General features: G+C 47.0%; 2 protein-coding genes and 1 pseudogene across 4 annotated transcripts; 2 read left to right on the top strand and 1 right to left on the bottom strand.

Annotated features, from left to right (window-relative positions):
* Positions 1 to 1,660: 1,660 nt before the first annotated feature.
* Positions 1,661 to 3,512, top strand: LOC109767993 (cis-zeatin O-glucosyltransferase 2-like; annotated as a pseudogene).
* A 2,535-nt stretch (positions 3,513 to 6,047) lies between these two features.
* On the top strand, positions 6,048 to 8,872 carry LOC109767980 (uncharacterized). Of its 2 annotated transcripts, none has more exons than XM_020326721.4 (5): positions 6,048 to 6,387; positions 7,909 to 8,044; positions 8,146 to 8,227; positions 8,390 to 8,506; positions 8,623 to 8,872. In XM_020326721.4, exons 2-5 carry the CDS (start codon positions 7,926 to 7,928, stop codon positions 8,671 to 8,673), a joined length of 369 nt encoding a protein of 122 aa, XP_020182310.1. In that variant the 5' UTR covers positions 6,048 to 6,387; positions 7,909 to 7,925; the 3' UTR covers positions 8,674 to 8,872. The 2 variants fall into 2 exon arrangements, with proteins under 2 accessions (XP_020182310.1, XP_040255763.1); XM_040399829.3 differs by lacking the exon at positions 6,048 to 6,387 and adding an exon at positions 7,280 to 7,410.
* Positions 8,873 to 10,353: 1,481 nt separating this feature from the next.
* Positions 10,354 to 13,308, bottom strand: LOC109767982 (APO protein 4, mitochondrial). Of its 2 annotated transcripts, XR_002233939.3 has the most exons (4): positions 12,915 to 13,302; positions 12,443 to 12,714; positions 11,016 to 11,821; positions 10,354 to 10,943 (listed from the first exon to the last, which is right to left on the bottom strand). XR_002233939.3 is itself a non-coding variant. In XM_020326724.4 (3 exons), the coding sequence occupies exons 2-3, from the start codon at positions 12,697 to 12,699 to the stop codon at positions 11,080 to 11,082; spliced, it is 999 nt and encodes a 332-aa protein (XP_020182313.1). In that variant the 5' UTR covers positions 12,700 to 12,714; positions 12,915 to 13,308; the 3' UTR covers positions 10,354 to 11,079. The 2 variants fall into 2 exon arrangements, 1 of the variants encoding a protein (XP_020182313.1); XM_020326724.4 differs by having other exon boundaries at positions 10,354 to 11,821; positions 12,915 to 13,308.
* Positions 13,309 to 18,724: the final 5,416 nt, after the last annotated feature.

The raw sequence follows: 18,724 nt of genomic DNA on the forward strand, positions 1-18,724 counted from the left end.
TGCTCTGGTTTCTTTTGGAAGATATATAAGTGTTTTGTGAGTTCTCTTGATGATATAGCCAGTTTACCTTAATTTACCCGACTAAAATAATTTTGATGTTTCTTTGGAAATTTCAGTTTGTCCACACCCCCATGGAGGGTCTATTTGACCAGCAAATTCTAGCCATGCCAACTGACCGAGACAGTGAATATATATAAAAAATCATGTTCTCTTTTGAACGAGGTGGTTCTTCTAATGGCATTTCCTATTTAACAATCGGTGCATCAAACCGACGACTAAATGCATTGAAGTCAAGCGAAGTGAGGTGAGATGAGCCGATTCATTTAAGCTTTTATACATTGTACATATTTGCTAGTTTTGGGAACCCTTTGGCAGGTTCTGGCTTGGTTTTTTCGTGTTTTTCTTTACGTATATTTTTATATTTTATTTTAATTATTTAAAACAAAAATTCCAAATGTTTCAACTTTAAAAAATGTTTGAAAATTTAAATTTGGTTTGGAATTTTTAATGATGCTTAACAATATTTGAGTTTTAAAACAAAGTTCAAAATTTTCAGGAATTTTTCCTTTCTTAAAACTATTCAATTGAAAAAACATAGAATTTTGGATAACATTTGCATTATTAAAAAAACAATTGAAGGCATGTTTGCATTATTAAAAAGTTTTAAAGTTCTAAAAAATATTTGAAATTTCAAAAAAGGTGCAAAGTTCTAATAATAATTGCATTTTTTTCAAAAATTGTTCACAAATATTTTTATAAAATGTTTGCATTCTCTCGAAAAAATTGTTCAGAAATATTTAAAAAATGATCACGTTTTTTCATAAAATGTTCTTGATTGTTTAAAAAACAATTGTTTTAAAAAATGTTTGTTTAACCTTTTTATGTTATTTGGGAAACTGGTGGAGAAACTAACTGAAAACCAAAATAAACTGCTGGAAAAAAAACACTATATTTCCCGCTTGCTACCGTTTCCCGCCGATGGGTCAGCCCGGTTAGAGGGCGCTTGTGTGAGTGAACAGCGAACTGACGCACACAACGTCCTACATAGGAGCACCCACTTTTAAGGGCATCTCTAACCAAACCCACGAAGTTTAACTCCCCTAACACCTCCTCACTCTAACTCCCCAAATTTGAGGAGTTAAAAAAAATGTGTAGCTAATCGAACCCTCAAACTTAGCTCCTCAAACGAATTAGATCCGACATGGAAGTCTCTCTCCCTATTCTTGCTTCCTTCTTTCTCCTTCTTCCTTCTAAAGTTCCAAGCAACCAAGGATGATTTCTGGGTGGTAGATAATGTGAGCTAGCTAGGGCATATGGTAGATGGCATGCAAAAGCAATTTGACAGAGGCTCATCGAGTTTCATTTCATTATTAACAGTTTAAAAACACTGCGGGTGTCCTTATTTAGTCTCCAGAAACATGAGTCATGTGGAGGTGTCCTGCGACAATATGGACGAAAACGTTTTCCTTCCTCTTGAATTGATCGAAGGAAACCAGTGACGCAACAACTAACTACTTCATAATTGACAGGCCAAGTCCTCAACTCGTCTACTTGCATGATTTTTGTGTATAAATCTGGGAACTGCGACCCGGCGATTGCCATGACATGAGCCATGACGATAGGCATTTCGTGGAAGATGGACTTGGTAAGTGTATTAATCTGCGAGTCACCTCCGATCTTGAGATATACGTAGTACTAAAATTGAGTCACTTATTTTGAGACGGGGGAGTACCAAATTACCGGAGATTTGGAGTGTCACCCGAGATTTGCTCCGAACATGTAAGCTTGGCCAGGAAGCTTCCGCTGTGACCTGCGTTGGCCTCTGGTTTCTTCACTGCCACCTACATATAACGTGCCGTAGTGCAGTTCAGTCTCATCGGCCACTCAGCAGTCAGCACCACAGAACGGTGATGGGGACGGAGAAGCACGCGATGGATCCTGTGGCCGTCGTGGCGGTGCCGTTCCCGGCGCAGGGCCACCTAACCAGCTGCTGCACCTGTCGCTGCAGCTCGCGGTGCGAGGCCTGGACGTGCACTACGCCGCGCCCGCGCAGCACATCCGGCAGGCGCGCGCGCGCGTGCACGGCTGGGGCGACGAGGCGCTCCAGTCCATCCAGTTCCACGACCTCGGCATCTCCGGCTACGTCTCCCCGCCTCCGGACCCCGCCGCCGACTCGCCCTTCCCCTCCCACCTCATGCCCATGTTCAACGCCTACATCGCCGGCGCGCGCGCTCCGCTCGCGGCTCTCCTCGACACGCTCTCCGGCTCCTGCCGCCGCGTAGTCGTGGTGCACGACCGCATCAACGCCTTCGCCTCCGAGGAGGCGGCGCGGCTGCCCAACGGCGAGGCGTTCGGGCTGCACTGCCTGGCCTTGTCGATGCTTGTTGGAAGGATGGACGCCAGCCACCGGCTGCTGCGTGGGAACGGCCTGGTCTTCACCCCCGTCGAGCACTGTGCGACCAAGGAATTCCTGGAGTGCGCCAACCGGGCCAGGCCGTCGAAACAGATCTCGCCTGGCGCCGGCATCCTGGCTAACACATGCCGCGCTCTCGAGGGTGATTTCATCGACGCTGTCGCTGGGCACCTCGCCGCCGACGGCAAGAAGCTCTTCGCCGTCGGGCCGTTAAACCCGCTGCTCCACGCCAGCGCGTCGGAGCAGAGGAAGCAGCGGCACGAGTGCCTGAACTGGCTCGACAAGCAGCCCCCGGCGTCGGTGCTCTACGTGTCCTTCGGCACCACGTCGTCTCTGCGAGACGAGCAAATCGAGGAGCTCGCAGCAGCACTGCGCGGCAGCAGACAACGGTTCATCTGGGTGCTGCGCGACGCCGACCGCGGCGACATATTCACGGAGGCCGGCGAGAGCCGCCACGAGAAGATGCTGCCAGAGTTCACCAAGGACACCGAAGGGACGGGGCTGGTGATCACCGGGTGGGCACCGCAGCTGGAGATCCTAGCGCACAGCGCCACGGCGGCGTTCATGAGTCACTGCGGCTGGAACTCGACCATGGAGAGCCTGAGCCACGGCCAGCCGATTCTCGCCTGGCCCATGCACTGCGACCAGCCGTGGGACGCGGAGCTTGTCTGCAACTACCTCAAGGCCGGCATCCTCGTGCGTCCATGGGAGAAGCACAGTGAGGTGATCACGGCGAAGGCCATCCAGGAAGTAATCGAGGAGGCCATGCTCTCTGACAAAGGAATGGCAGTGCGGCAAGGGGCGAGGGTGATCGGGGACGCCGTCCGCGCTTCCATGGTGGACGGCGGTTCGTCGCGCAAGGACCTAGATGATTTCACTGCTTACATCACAAGGTGATCGACAAAATGCCATGATGCCGAATACCATGTGGGACGAGCCCTTTGATGCCGATTCAGTTCAGCCAGTGTATTTAAAGCTAGTTTTTTCACTGCAAAAACAACAGATTATGCATCCTTTGATAATTCATGTGTCAGACTTGGAGCTCAGAGATTTCAGTTTGCAATGGACTATGTACACACAGGACTTAAATTTTCTTTTATTTTCACCATAAGACGGTTTTTAAATAAAATGTGTATAAGAGATGAGCTACCCAAAAATACTGGATGGTCAACAACTAAATGTAAATGCCATAAACTAGCTATTAGAGCGTCTCGATTGTAAATAAATAAATGGAGCAAAAGACACTCCCCAAACCTTCTTCATATCTTCGGGCGCACTGTCCGCATACATTGCAGACAAAAAAAAACATGCCTTATATGTCTAGACAGTTCAGACTTTCCGAAACCCGTCTTCGTATGTAAAAGAAAGATGGGGGTTGTTTGTATATGCCCGTTGTGTCAGTTTTGGCCCATCATGTACCAATTTATCTCTATTTTTTCCCCGCCCTCTCTCTCTACCCAATCATATGCATGTGGCTAAACAATTTAAAATGGGAAACAAATCGTTGCCATCCATTGACAAGTCCACCGACATATAAGGGATAAAATTTGACACTTGCCCTTTTTTAGGCTCAACCCATCGTGTCAGACATGTCTGCGGACATATGAAAGTTGGAATTTAACATTTGCCCTTGGAGATGCTCTTATGGCATCACATGGGCACAAGACACTCATTCTGCCATCGATGTCCATCAATGCCATAGCACGAAAACAGTTGTTCCTATCGGCTCCCATGTTGCTTGCGTTTGGGCGGCTCGGGAGGCGACCAGATCAAGCCACCACAACACTTGATCTCCCCTTTCTCTTCCTTGCCGTCGTCGGATGACGCCACCGGGCAAAGGACGCGCTGCCAACGGTGTTGGCGGATATCTTCTCACGGCGGAGGGGCACTGGTGGGCGCGAGGCGTGGGTAGTTCATGCACGTGGCAGTGCATGTAGCAGGAGGCGACGTGATGGGGCGTCTCTGGAGGCTCGACGAGAGGCATGTGCCGGCGTCAATGGTAGTTGAAGAGGTCGAGGATTTTGGACCTGACCCGTCCAAATTCGATGCATCCAACACCGGTGCGGTTGCAAGATGATCTCTGATGTTGGTGTTGGTCTATGTGTGCTACATCTTCGATCTGCTTGTGGTTGTTCCCGGGGCCGACGACCTCCTGCCTTCATGGTCCTGATGGTGGTAGGATCCAGACTCATTCTCAAGAGGGAGTAGGGACTGTCGACAAATGTCGGGCTTAGAATGTGGTAGGAGCCAATGACGACGGCACATGCGAGCGCGCGTGATTGAGAAGATCAATATCACCATAGCAAGCGTGAACACCCATTGGAACGCCATATCCAACAAATTCATCCTCGTCTCGATTCTCCGTCTACCACCTCGATAGCAAAGGAAACTGAGAGGACATGTCGGGTAGATCCAAGTGCCCACCAAGGTCATTGATGTTGCAAAGAGCCCAATCCACCATGACACCACAAGCGGCCGACCTCCACCATGGATGGAAGCAACAGTAGGAGACCGACCGCTAGGCGGCTCGCCCACTCCAGTGACGAGCTCTCTAACAAAAAAAGGTAACCCCAAGGCCTTTACATCCCTATATCTACCATATTCACGACCAACCGAGATCCCCTCCCATCCCACTCCGGACAACAAAGTTGTCGAAGTAGAGGGAGTCAGGGAGAAGGAGGAGACTCTTAAGGGAAAGGGGAGGAGTAGAGAGAAAGGGGAGAATGAGAGCCCACTCAAATCAATCTTCCATACCATCTTCTTCTAGCGATCCACCCTTTTAGTCTGCTCAATCGCCCCTCGCTCGCGGGCTAGAGCCGCAGTCATGCCACCTTGTATTGATACAATGGCAGTCACTACCATTCCTCTAGTTACAGGCATGAGTCTCTCTCCTTTTTTTTGAGAAAAGCTTGTTAGGCCTTTATTTATTAGCTAAAATGTTCATAGGAATTACAATCGGGTCATGCGAAGAACCCAACCACAAATGCCTCCCTACAGGGAGAGAAACACAAAACCTAGCAAGCCTATGAGCCTCATAATTCGACTCTCGAGGTTCAAAAGAAAAATTACACAACGAAAAAAGCATAGATGGCTGTAAGATCTCTAATAATAGTACCATAGTGTCCTCCGACTCTTTGATGAATATGATGCACCACCTGCTTACAATCTGAAGAGATTTGAAGGCGACCCATTCCAAGATCATGCGCTAGGGACATCCCCTCTCTGCACGCAATCGCCCCAAGCGTCGTAGGGTCTATCATGCCATGAATGACCAGCAAAGATGAGCCCAAAAAAGTTCCATCACGAGCTCGACACACAACAGCTGCCGTACCCACGTTCTGATCTGTAGATACTCCGGCATCAACATTGATTTTTACTAATCCTTCCGCTGGTGGCATCCACATGAAATCTTGACGAGGTTACTGTGGGGTTGTCCTCAATTGTGGTTGTGACGCCCGATTCAATTGGTCTAGCTCAGCTAAGAAATTGAGAACAAACCTGTGTGTGTCATAGGGACTTTGGTGTATTCTTCATGGATCAATTGCCTCCGAGCGTACCATATTGCCCACAAAGTGACCGCGGCCCACCCTGAGATTTCATTCCGGCCTATATATACGTATCATAGAAGGAAAGAAATTGGCCCAACAACACTTTGCGGCTTGACCCAAAATAACCCACGCCAGACCAGACACCACGCACAGCCGTCTTCCCCGGCCCGACGCCCAGCCGCCGGCTGCCCCATCCCCGCCTCTCCCTGCGTCGTCGCCCTCCCCGGTCGCCGGCCGCCCAATCGCCTAGGAGGCTCCTCCGCACCTGCCTCTCGGTCGCGCCCTCGCGCCAGCTGCGCCACTGCCCCCGGCGGCGACCCTGCTACCCAAGTGTGCCCTGCCCCAGCCGCCTGGCACCCCTGCAAGCCGGCGGCAATCGCCCACCGCCCAGTCTGCACTGTGGCACTAGGCTCGGTCTGATTTGAGGTACCATTTCCCAATTCCCCAATTTTTGATTTAGGGTTTGCTTCATTGCTGGCTATTTGTTGTGTTGTGCACTGTCCAGTAAAATACATGAAAATGAACCGGTCAATTTCTGTTCAATTGTGTCATTGTGATTGATAGAAAGTAAACTCTTATTGCATAATTATTAAAGAATGAAGAGGACAGGTGATATTGCAAAAAAACAAAAAAAACACATGCATATTTAGGGTAAAAATCACAAGCATGCTATGAAGATAGGGAAACGATATACTAGATGTGGTAAAAGAAAATTTAGGCGGACCACCATGATGTCAAATGCTAGCTCCACCACTGACTCCAACCCTGTATCTCCGCTGTAAATTTGACATATAGACTTGATCGGTGTCGCCACTGGATTTGCTCATGACCGCCTCCACAATTGTGTGCCCTTTGCATTGTAACCACCCCTTCCCCTTAATGTTTACGATCGGCCATAGCCCATAGGTTTCAAGTCAATTGCGGAAAGAAACAGTCACATGTCATCTAGATAGTACCCCCTCTGTAAACTAATATAAGACCGGTAATATTACCCAGCTGACGTTCGCTGGGAGAAGGGTGGCAAGCGAACGTCATTTGACGACAATTTTAGTTGAGAAGAAAAAACAAACGATGGTAGTTTTCAAACGAAAAACGCCTTCCCTGAAGAAACTGACATGGCATTCAGAAGAAACTGCCACTCCCTCAAAACTAAAAATGCCACCTAAAATGTTCGAATGTGTCATCCTTGCTGGCAAACGTTCGCCAGTTATGAGCGTCCGAGAGGATAGGTTTCTGCAATATTGCGAGCCCTAGCCTTCACGGGGCCAGCCGCCAGGTGCGCAAGGCGGCGACCTCGGACCTCCTGACCTCGTGGCAGCTCGTGCCAGGTGCTGGTCTCCGGCGTCAGGCAACACCGCAGTGGCGCAGGATTCCAGGGTGAAAGCAGCAAGCGCTTCCCTCCTCTTCGGCGTCTTCATCCCTGCCACTCTGCTCGTCCGCGATTACAAGGTGTGCCCCCTCCCGCCGGAAAAATCCCCCTAATCTGTGCTGGAAACGGCGGAGGTCTGATTGGTTGTCGCCCGCGTAGCTCCGGGTCCCGACTTTGTTGTACTTTTCCCTGATTGTTTGCTGGATCTGATTATATAGCGAGTGATGTTTCCCTGTAAAATGACGGTCAACCTTAGCTGTTAGGCATTCCCTTTTGTTAAATTACATGGTCTCCAGGTATTGTTTTCCCTCGTGGATGCTCAAAAATCTGAACTTGCATTGTTCTTACTCGTTTTAATATGTCAAGCCTATGTGGACGCAATATGTTTTTGCCTTCTGTAGTTAGCTTCCATGACAGCTGGTTATGTTAACTATGTGAGGGGCATCAGCAATCAGCAAGGTATTTGTAGTATGCAGAAGCACTCTCAGATAGTGAATTTTGCTTGCTGATGGCTGCGTTGTGCTGACTGCTTAGAACTGTGTTTGTCCCCAACTGATTTGTCATTTCTCTAACACCAGGGTCAAGCTGCTGTGAGATGGATATTTTGTATCTATGCAAGGATATCTTAAAGATTCAGAAGTTTAGGCGACTGGCGTCTTATGCTGGATTCTATTCATTCACCACCCTCGTTACCTATGCTTACACAAGCAATACGTATGCCCCTGCTGAATTGCCCTTCTTTACAGTCCTGCAGTGTCTTGCCACTTCTTATTCTTACCTGCCAACATTCTTCTCTCCTTCCCAACTTATTGCAGGACAAGGGCTGGCATTTCGAGGGCTGATCAGTATTATGCCGCCTACCCTTCTGGTACTGACCTGCTGACTGATACTGCAAAGGTATGAAAACCGAAAAGAGCATTTGTGGTTAATCATGTCAGATTTTTTGTTAAATCTGAGCAGCAAGCAGCAAATGTAACAAAGTTGTTGTTTTGTTTACTAATTTAATCGAGTTGACTTGCTTAAGGGAAGCGGCACCTGATTTATTTTGTCTGTTTGCAGCTTTACAAGGCTGCGTTGGGTAATTGTTTCGAAATAGACGACTGGGGTCCAATAGAATTCTCCATCATGGCAAAGCATTTTGACCGGCAAGGCAAACCACCATATGCTTACCATGCTGTAAGTTTCTTAATACTTGCAGATACAAATTTGAAAACAGTTCTGCTCCTTGTTCTGGGGTTTTCTCCCTGTGTGCTTCGCAAGTCTTACAGCAATTGCTTACCGTGTGTTTTCAGCAATACATGTCACACCTTCTATCCCATGGCCAGCTCGATGGAAGTGGTTAACTGCAGGGATGTGTTCTGTTAGATTCTCTTGAGGCTTCATTGTAGTCCTTCAGTTATTTGTAAGAAAGAGATGGCTCACTGAAATCTTGAATTGTTCTGGCCTGTTACGATGGATGGCAGAGTCAAAATCGTAGATGCTGAGCTGTTGCAATATCAACTTAATAATAGTCAAAACTGTGCGGAATTTCCCCATGAATAATCATGGTTGCACCTAGTTGAAGCAAGCAATGGCGATCTCTTATCCCTCCTTTTTATTATTGCTGAATGTAACTCTTGTGTGTGCCAGCCCACTGGTGCCAGTGTTCATAGCAGAATTAGTTTGTGTTCTCTTGCTCGATCTGCCGTTTCACCAGCAAAGACCAGTGACCTTAATCCTGCACCTGGAGTTGTAGGTGCATGAATGGCAGATGCTGGTTGGCTCCTGAATTAGAGGTTTTCAGTGCCGGTTCAGGAGTTCCCCGAGAGTTTCTGCTCAGGCACTTGTACATTACTATATTCTCTATAACGTTGTCAAGAGTCATTTTATTGTACACAATATTTCCAGTAGACTTTTAAATACCTTCTCAATGCTGGTATGAATCTATGTAGAGCTATACTTTGAAACAACAGTGTGAACTGCGCTAGTTATAAAATCAACAAGGACTGTTTTTGCAAGGGGTGTTGCGCGGCAACCTTTGTCTTGTAAGGAGCCCATAGGCAGGGTTGATGATTGTTCTATGTTCGGCGAGTAGTTCTTGTAAGGAGGAGCCTTCGGTTGTTTGCCTTGCTTTCCAACGGAAGCATATATCTGTAAATGAAAGCGTGGTTTCTTCTTAACAAAAAGGCATAGCACAGAAGTGTTATTTTGCCAAACTTTTGCCTATCAGGTGAGGCAGACACCGCGTCACAAGGAACGCATATATCTTGCAATTTACTTAGCACAATGAAAGCAAGACATTAGACACAAAAAATCAATGGTAAAAGATAAGGTTAAAAAAGACTTCACAGCAAAACACATCTATCAAACAGCTTGGTCGTATCACCCCTTTCAAAACCTCCTTAGAGCAAAATTAACACAGAAACACCATCTAAAAAAAAAATCATATCTGGTCTTTGGCTTAAAGTATGTCTAGAACATATGCCTCATTGCCACTCTGTGCTCTTTCTGGGTTATAGTACCAAAACGCTGACTACTCCCTCCGTTCCTAAATATAAGCCTTTTTAGATATTCCAATATGAATTACATATTGAGCAAAATGAGTGAATCTACACTCTAAAATACATCTATATACATCCGTAAGTAGTTCGTACTGAAATCTCTAAAAGGGTTTATACTTAGAAACGGAGGAAGTACATATTAATGTATGACCCAACCTGAAAAACTTATTTGATACTGGCAACACTTCTCTGATCCAAACAGATGATAAAGCATACATTGCAGAAACATGTTTCCAGAATGACATACAACAAATGAAAAACATATTTACATACTTATTACATACAGTACAAATTATTGAAGATGCCTAACAGAGTCCACTCAGTACAAAGCACTCCCTCTTTATCAAAATGTAAGACATTTTTTGGTTTAGATTGAGACTCAAAAACATCTTACATTTTGATACAAAGGGAGTACTTTTCAGCAGATACAGATATATTACAATAACAACAAAAAAACATGTGGAAAGCATATACACACTCAGCTTTAATGTACATGAAATTCATTTATACCCAGCTTATCAGCCAATGTGGCTGGAATAATCAGTACACAAAAAGGGGGGCCAAGCTAGGTTGTGTGTACAGATCACACTTCAAAAAGGGGTGCTTATGAAAGCAGTACAAAAGTTATTTGTGATGTTCACACACAGTACCAACTTGCAGCAAGTGAGTTCCCTCTACATAGCTTGCTTATAACAAAATTGCCCATAGGGCTATCAGAAAAGAGTAATGGTATGACATCTAGGTAATGTGAACAAACTGTCCAGTAATCCCCTTGGAAAAAGAACTCCCACAAAAAAAATGACAACACTTGATGTTACAGTAGCAAGGCAGAGCTACCATCCCTCGATTTTCAATGAGCCGGCACAAACTAAGGCCCAAATATTCCATTCTGGCCTTCTGGATAATTTACAATGCAGTTAAGTCTCCCACTGAAAGAAATTGCCTGATATCATCAGAGGAAATTCAGCTAATTGGTAAACATGAACAGTGTTTTCCTTCTCATCTACTGTCCTGAGTAACACAGATAACCTTCAAAATGGATTGCTACCTGCCTCATTTGATTCACATGAATTCTGCAAAAGTACAATTTTAGTAACCCTAGATTTGCTCCACATCCAAAAGGGTCTCTTGTGGTCTCTTGTTACCTGATATGTACAGCTACCGTATAACATCGTCATCATGCACAGACCTAGCTAAGCAATGAACTTCTTATGTGGCCTGGTCTCTTTGAACAGGTGGTGCCAAGCCATGCTCCTTCATCATGCAATTATATTTTGGTGATGCTCTTGCACCTACTTGCACACAAAGCTCCACAACAGCAGGAGCATGACCATAATAATCTCGCCCACTGTCCACCAGAATTGGTGGGTCATGAGGCCGCTGATGCCACACAATCTTTTGAGGAACCAGGTCATCCACTCCAGCCTTCTTCCACTTGTGTTTTCCCCGCCAGCCCTCAAACTTAAATACTCCACACATCCTGGCCTTGTGCCCTGATATCCCAACATGCACTTCAGAGCAATTCTCGCACACTTTGGATGGGTAGACCAATAGGAGTTTTGTCACACCTAATCTGAGCCTTTCCCATGCTTCCAGTGTTCTTTGACCTACCAATCTAAGTTCAGAAGATAGCAAAGGGGCAGGATTTTGGTTGTTAGCTTCAGCTGCCGTACATAGCTCATCACGTCTGTATAGGAGTCCTTCAGGTAGCTCTGCACCTGCCTGATGACATAGCTCGAGTACAGCCGGGACACGAGTGAAGTCGAACCTCTGGTCATGCCTTATCTCATCCTGAAACATGTTTTCCTGATGGAAGGCCTCAACAGGGACAAGGATGTTATTCAAGCCGCCTGGGCCCCATTGGTGAGGTCGATCCTTGATCATACGTTTGAAACCGTGACATGATTTCATCTGATGTGCCATTGCTCCAACATGAATTTCAGGACAAAACCTACAGGATGAGTCAAAACATAAATCACTAATTAAAATGACAGCACATAAAACATCTGAATGAATAATGCAGAAAGGTCCACTCTGATCAACAAATGAGAACAAATGTGAAAATCAAAGAGGACTGCTTGAGTAACTGGAATTCACTCAGACTAAAAGGCAAACTTGGCAACAACATTACACAACAACAATACTAGTTTAGGAACACTAATATTCTACGTATGTCTGTTTAATTATCTGTCCATTTCTTCAGACTTCTTAGCAATACCTTTGCTGATGATCTGCCAAAATAAGGATCTTTCAGCAACAAACAAGAAGACGAAGTTTATTATTGTATTGTATCCTCCTATGATCAAGTGGAAAACACTTATAATTTCATATTTCTTGCTTACTTGCATGAATGTATATGGAAACAATAACACTAGCCTATGAACACCAATCTTCTATAGTACTTATTTTTGTTGAATTGTTTTGCCATTTCTTCAGACTTCTTGCAATACCTAAACTGGATAATGATGCAAAGCAAGGAACTTTCAGCAACAAACGAGAAGACCAAGTTTATTGTATTGTATCCGCCTATGATAAGACAAAAACTTAATAATTTCATACTTGTTGCCCTTACTTGCATGATTGTACAGGGACAGCTCTGAGGAGTATCGAGACGCCTTCAGTGAGAATCTCTCTGGCCCTGACCACCTCCTGGGCCACCGGGATCATTCGCTTGATAGGATAATCCTTTGTTCGGTTCTTGATCCTCTTTAGAATCATGGGCCGCAGCTGCTTCCAGTCCACCCTCGAAGAGTACATCCTCAGATTCACGATCGAGCCGCACAGCTCTGAGAAAATGCGACTGCCGGCCATCCGCCCCATGAACGCCATTGCAGCACACAGAGCCTACAGGTTCAAAATTGTTTTTCATAAGGACAGGAAACAGGCATCCATGGTAGTATTATTATTAGCAGGAGATATGACGAACAACAAACGGAACATGTACATTTCCTCTAAATTTTATTGCTTTCTCCACCTGGGTGTTGCGTCGATGCTTCTCCAGAAGATGAGAAGGGGAACGAGGGAAGGGGATGACGGACGATTACCTTGCCCGCAGTCCGCCGGTCTCCCTGAGCTCGCTGGCGGCGCGGCAGCCAATGGAGGGGAGCGGCGGAGGAGATGGGACGGGGAGCCGCCCGCAATAGAGCGGAGACGCACAGGGTCTCCTTCCCCTCGGTGGCGGCGCCGCACCCGCCGATCTGACGAGCACCGCCGCTCGCCTCGGGTCCGGGGAAGCGCCGGGCGCCGTCGAGCAGCCGAGGAAGGCGTCGGCGCTGGGCGGCGAGAGGTGGAGCGAGCTTTGAGGGAAGCGGTGGTGCGCAGCCTGTGAGCGAGACGAGACGCTACGGCCGGCACGGACGGCGGCGCGGCCGGGCGGGCGGGGGAGGATGGAAGAAATGCGACGGCGTGCCCGATCGATCGATTCGCCTCCGGCTGCCAGGCTTTGGGCTCAGCCGAACGAATTAGGGATCGGCAGCGGAGTTAACCTGGGCCCAGCCCAATAATGGTAAGGACGTTTCGGTGAGATCTAAGCCCAGCGAACTTCTTTTTTTGCGGGAAATTTAGAGAAAGCCCAACGAACTCCGAAAATTTAGAGAAAGCCCAACAAATATCCACTTCGGTGCCCGGGCTCAACAGTACAGTGGTTAGAAATAGAAATTGTTTTCTCAAAACAAGGTTAGAAATAGAAAAAATATGAAAAAATTCTGATTTTTTTGCAAGCAAGATGTCCATGTGTGTGATTTTCATGCAAAATTTGGTGAAGTTTGAACAAGGAGCGCGAGGCAAAAAAGAAAAATTCGGGCGTGAACAGTGCTATTTTCAAATATTTCTCACCAAACCTTTTTTTTGCCACGAGCTACTTGAATGTCCAAACTTCATGAAATTTTGCACGAGTATCTCGCATCTGAGCATCTTGCATCACAAAACAAATTAGAATTTTTTGAAATTGTTTTGATATTTTTACGATTTACTGTTCATGCCCGGGCTCATCTTAGCCTCGGCACCAAACCCACACTTTACTTTTCACTTTGATCATTTGTCCCCCCTACCCCCCAAGATTGATGGGTGGGGCTAGGGCCACTGGTCATTGAGACAATCCTAGGGCAAATCATCTGAACCTTAATAAAGCAAAGCGTGGCAAATTATCTAATCCCCCTTAACCGAGAAATTGACACGAGCTCCTGATCCAGACCCAGAAGTCGGCCACGTTCCTTTACGGAAACTACATCGATCAACATGAATACTGATCACACAAACTGCTCGTGCCAAGTTGCCGACGTCGCGTTGATGAGCTCCCAAGCCAGACGTGGGGGTTCAGTCAGGGGGGATTAGATGATTTGCCACGGATCGGGAGCTCATGATAATTTCTGGGCCTGGATCAAGAGCTCGCGGCAATTTCTCAGTTAGAGGGAAGTAGATGATTTGCGATCCCTCTCTAAATAAGGAATGTGGTCGACTTCTGAGCCTGGATTAGGAGCTCGCGGCAATTTCCTAGTTAAGTCTGCTTATATATGATGATCCTGAATACAGTACAAAACTTAACGAGAGAATTGACTTGAAGATGACGCCCATCTGACACATCAGGAACTATGCGTGGACGTTGGCGTCTTGCCTAACACAGGAACATGTCCACCTCAACCACCTATGTTATACGCGGTACCGAGGATTCTTGGAGACATGCTTTGATGGACTGTTCAATGGCGTTTGGGCTCTATTTAAGAAGGGGTTAGTTGAACACATATGCCTAAACCAGGTTGCGAATGCAAACAACTGGATCTTTGCAATGCATGAAATGCTACCATGGTGACTTTATGCACATGATGGTTAATTACCCTATGGGCATTCTGGGGTGGGGTGCAAGAAGGAAAGCTTATGTATGAGGACATCTTTTAGGGTCCCCTCTCATTTTATAGCAGCCTTTATATTAGATCTTCATATATTTGACAAACCGACTGTGATCATCACACGTGCGCCATCCTCAAAATCGACACAATGGCTCCCTCTGGCGGTGAGCATGACAAAGATCAATGTCGATGCATCGATAGCGAGGAGTTCGGATTTTGGAGCTGCTGCAGCGGTGAGACAAGACCATGCTGGTGTCTACTTGGGAGCTTTGGCATTTTTATGCAGAGGCATTCTGGATCTTGCAACCCTGAGCACTACCTGTTCGGGAGGCACTAGTCCTCGCCAATAATCTAAATTAACCTGTTCGGGAGGCACCAGTCCTCACCAATGATCTAAATTTACGAAGGATCCATATTGCGTCTATGCAAGGTGGTGATTGATGATATCAAACAACAACTCGGCTGACTATGGAGCTAGAATACATGAAATCATATAGCACTCGAGTGTTTTTACTTTATGTAATTTTGTTCACGAGTTTAGGAGTTTGAATTTCGAGGCTCGCAATTTAGTGAAGCATGCTTTACGTTACACTCTGTTTGGATGTCTGTATTGGAGGTCTCCGTATTGAATTGGATGGAATACCAATTCAACCAGGAAACTATAATGGGCACAATACAAATTGTTTTGTTTGGTTGTTCATTGAATTTAAGCATTAAACCCTAGTTAGGCTTCAGTTCCAAATCATGTTTGCATGGCAAACATTGGAATTGCATATTATATGTATCAAATGAAATCTGCACAACAAATTGAATTAAAAGCTAACATATACTGTTTACTTTACAAATCTTCACAATACAAATTAGATTAAAAGTTAGCATGTACATGCATAGAAATTCCAGGGCTTGAGCGATGGAGTGAACGGGGGAGAGGGCGAGGACGTCACCGTCAGTGCCCGCATCGACCTTTGCTAGCCAAGCGGGTCTCAGCTCCTCCGCCGTGCTTCTCGCCTCTTGTCGATTTATTTTTTACGGTAGACTGAACCGGTATGTTTTGCGGGAGAGTGGATAAAGGCAAATTCAGCGAAAATCAGAGCCTCGAGGGTTCGTATCATGGGAGGGTGCATTCACGCACTGACTTTTCTGGTCGGCATTGGGCCAGGTTTTGACGCTTGAATAGAGAACACATCTAGACAACCAAATATGAACATCCAAACACACCGTTAGAGGGTTGGCTATTATGTTTGGTTAGGTCAACTTGGTGATCTTTTGTTTGTCCTTGTAAATATTGTAACGACTTACTAAAAGCTTCATGAGATTGTCTATAAAAAAACACATGCGGTGGTTTCCTAAAAAACACATAGGAGGTTGTGCCACGTGGGTCGTGGCAATTGGCTGCGAGGCGTGGCGGCAAATGGGTGCTTCCGAATTCACCTACTGTAACACCCCCAGTGTCATGCTATAGTAATACCCTGTTAATGGTGCCATGTCATCATGTTACTGTTGCTAATCTTCACTTGATCCAAATCACCGATTCAAATTCAAATCCAATCTAAAGTCAAAAACTCATATTTGTCAGACATGAAATCTAAAATGTTCATCTTGTGGCAAATAGTCATTTGTTAATATTGGTGGTGACCCAACATTTTTGCAAGGTGTTTAAATGGCCTAAACCAATTAAAGCAGTGGCTAAAACAATAGTTTAAATGGATTTTTTAAATTATAAAAATTACAAACTATTTCAAAAGCCTCACAACCTTTTTGTGGCAGTGCTAACTATTGCAATGTAATTATGTGGCCAAGTCCCACATTTTACAAAATCCTTTTGGCAGCCCAACTATTACCATGCTTTTTCTGTAAAAAGAAAAGAGCAAAAGTAAAAGAAAACCCCCTGGGCCTTAGTCATCTGGGCGGCCCAACCCAGCAGCCTATCTCCCCCGGTTGCCTCCCTCCTCTCTGTTCACCCGACCCAGCGACCGCGCTCGCCGGTCGCCACCGAACCCTGTCGCCGTCCCCGTCGGGGAAGGGATAAGGGCGATGCCCTGCCTCCCCTGGCCCCCCTGGCCTCACTCCTCCTTGATGCCCCCTCCCAGATCCACTTCTCTCCCTCGCTCTCTAGATCCCCTCCCCACCTCAACCGAGCGCCGCCGTCGCCATGGCTATGCCGTAGCCGCGGCCACTGCCCACCCCGCGCCTCGCCAGCACGTCCAGGAGGCGCGCAGTCGACGCCTTCGTCGACTACCTCACCGGAACGAGGTGTTGGGGATCGTAGCAGAAATTAAAATTTTTCTACGCATCACCAAGATCAATCTATGGAGTCATCTAGCAACGAGAGAGAGGAGTGCATCTACATACCCTTGTAGATCGCGAGCGGAAGCGTTCAAGTGAACGGGGTTGATGGAGCCGTACTCGTCGTGATCCAAATCACCGATGACCGAGCGCCGAACGGACGGCACCTCCGCGTTCAACACACGTACGGTTGGGGAAGACGTCTCCTCCTTCTTGATCCAGCAAGGGGGAAGGAGAGGTTGATGGAGATCCAGCAGCACGACGGCGTGGTGGTGGAAGTAGCGGGGATCTCGGCAGGGCTTCGCCAAGCTCAGCGAGAGGGAGAGGTGTCACGGGAGGGAGAGGGAGGCGCCAGGGGCTTGGGTGCGGCTGCCCTCCCTCCCCCTCTTTATATAGGGGTCCAGGGGGGCGCCGGCCCCCAGAGATCCCATCTCAAGGGGGGGGGGGCAAGGGGGGGGGGGTACTTGCCCCCAAGTCAAGTGGGGCGCCCCCCCACCCCTAGGGTTTCCAACCCTAGGCGCAGGGGAGGCCCAAGGGGGGCGCACCAGCCCACCAGGGGCTGGTTCCCTTCCCCACTTCAGCCCATGGGGCCCTCCGGGATAGGTGGCCCCACTCGGTGGACCCCCGGGACCCTTCCGGTGGTCCCGGTACAATACCGGTGACCCCCGAAACTTTCCCGGTGGCCGAAACTGGACTTCCTATATATAATTCTTCACCTTCGGACCATTCCGGAACTCCTCGTGACGTCCGGGATCTCATCCGGGACTCCGAAAAACTTTTGGGTTACCGCATACTAGTATCTCTACAACCCTAGCATCACCGAACCTTAAGTGTGTAGACCCTACGGGTTCGGGAGACATGCAGACATGACCGAGACGACTCTCCGGCCAATAACCAACAGCGGGATCTGGATACCCATGTTGGCTCCCACATGTTCCATGATGATCTCATCGGATGAACCACGATGTCGAGGATTCACTCAATCCCATATACAATTCCCTTTGTCAATTGGTACGTTACTTGCCCGAGATTCGATCGTCGGTATCCCAATACCTTGTTCAATCTCGTTACCGGCAAGTCACTTTACTCGTACCGTAATGCATGATCCCGTGACCAAACACTTGGTCACATTGAGCTCATTATGATGATGCATTACCGAGTGGGCCCAGAGATACCTCTCCGTCATACGGAGTGACAAATCCCAGTCTCGATTCGTGCCAACCCAACAGACACTTTCGGAGATACCCGTAGTGCACCTTTATAGCCACCCAGTTACGTTGTGACGTTTGGCACACCCAAAGCACTCCTATGGTATCCGGGAGTTGCACAATCTCATGGTCTAAGGAAATGATACTTGACATTTGGAAAAGCTCTAGCAAACGAACTACACGATCTTGTGCTATGCTTAGGATTGGGTCTTGTCCATCACATCATTCTCCTAATGATGTGATCCCGTTATCAATGACATCCAATGTCCATAGTCAGGAAACCATGACTATCTGTTGATCAACGAGCTAGTCAACTAGAGGCTCACTAGGGACATGTTGTGGTCTATGTATTCACACATGTATTACGATTTCCGGATAACACAATTATAGCATGAACAATAGACAATTATCATGAACAAGGAAATATAATAATAACCATTTTATTATTGCCTCTAGGGCATATTTCCAACAGTCTCCCACTTGCACTAGAGTCAATAATCTAGTTACATTGTGATG

This window comes from Aegilops tauschii, chromosome 2, assembly GCF_002575655.3.
Source record: "Aegilops tauschii subsp. strangulata cultivar AL8/78 chromosome 2, Aet v6.0, whole genome shotgun sequence".
Taxonomy (NCBI): domain Eukaryota; kingdom Viridiplantae; phylum Streptophyta; class Magnoliopsida; order Poales; family Poaceae; genus Aegilops; species Aegilops tauschii.

What these genes read in the sequence shown, in the direction of transcription:
- LOC109767980 (XM_020326721.4), top strand. Translation starts at nt 7,926, where the DNA reads ATGGATATTTTGTATCTATGCAAGGATATCTTAAAGATTCAGAAGTTT. An exon ending in TGCTGACTGATACTGCAAAG is followed by an intron (nt 8,228 to 8,389) that starts GTATGAAAACCG and finishes GTCTGTTTGCAG; the next exon opens with CTTTACAAGGCTGCGTTGGG. An exon ending in CACCATATGCTTACCATGCT is followed by an intron (nt 8,507 to 8,622) that starts GTAAGTTTCTTA and finishes GTGTGTTTTCAG; the next exon opens with CAATACATGTCACACCTTCT.
- LOC109767982 (XM_020326724.4), bottom strand. Translation starts at nt 12,699, where the DNA reads ATGGCGTTCATGGGGCGGATGGCCGGCAGTCGCATTTTCTCAGAGCTG. An exon ending in GTCCCTGTACAATCATGCAA is followed by an intron (nt 11,822 to 12,442) that starts GTAAGGGCAACA and finishes CTCATCCTGTAG; the next exon opens with GTTTTGTCCTGAAATTCATG.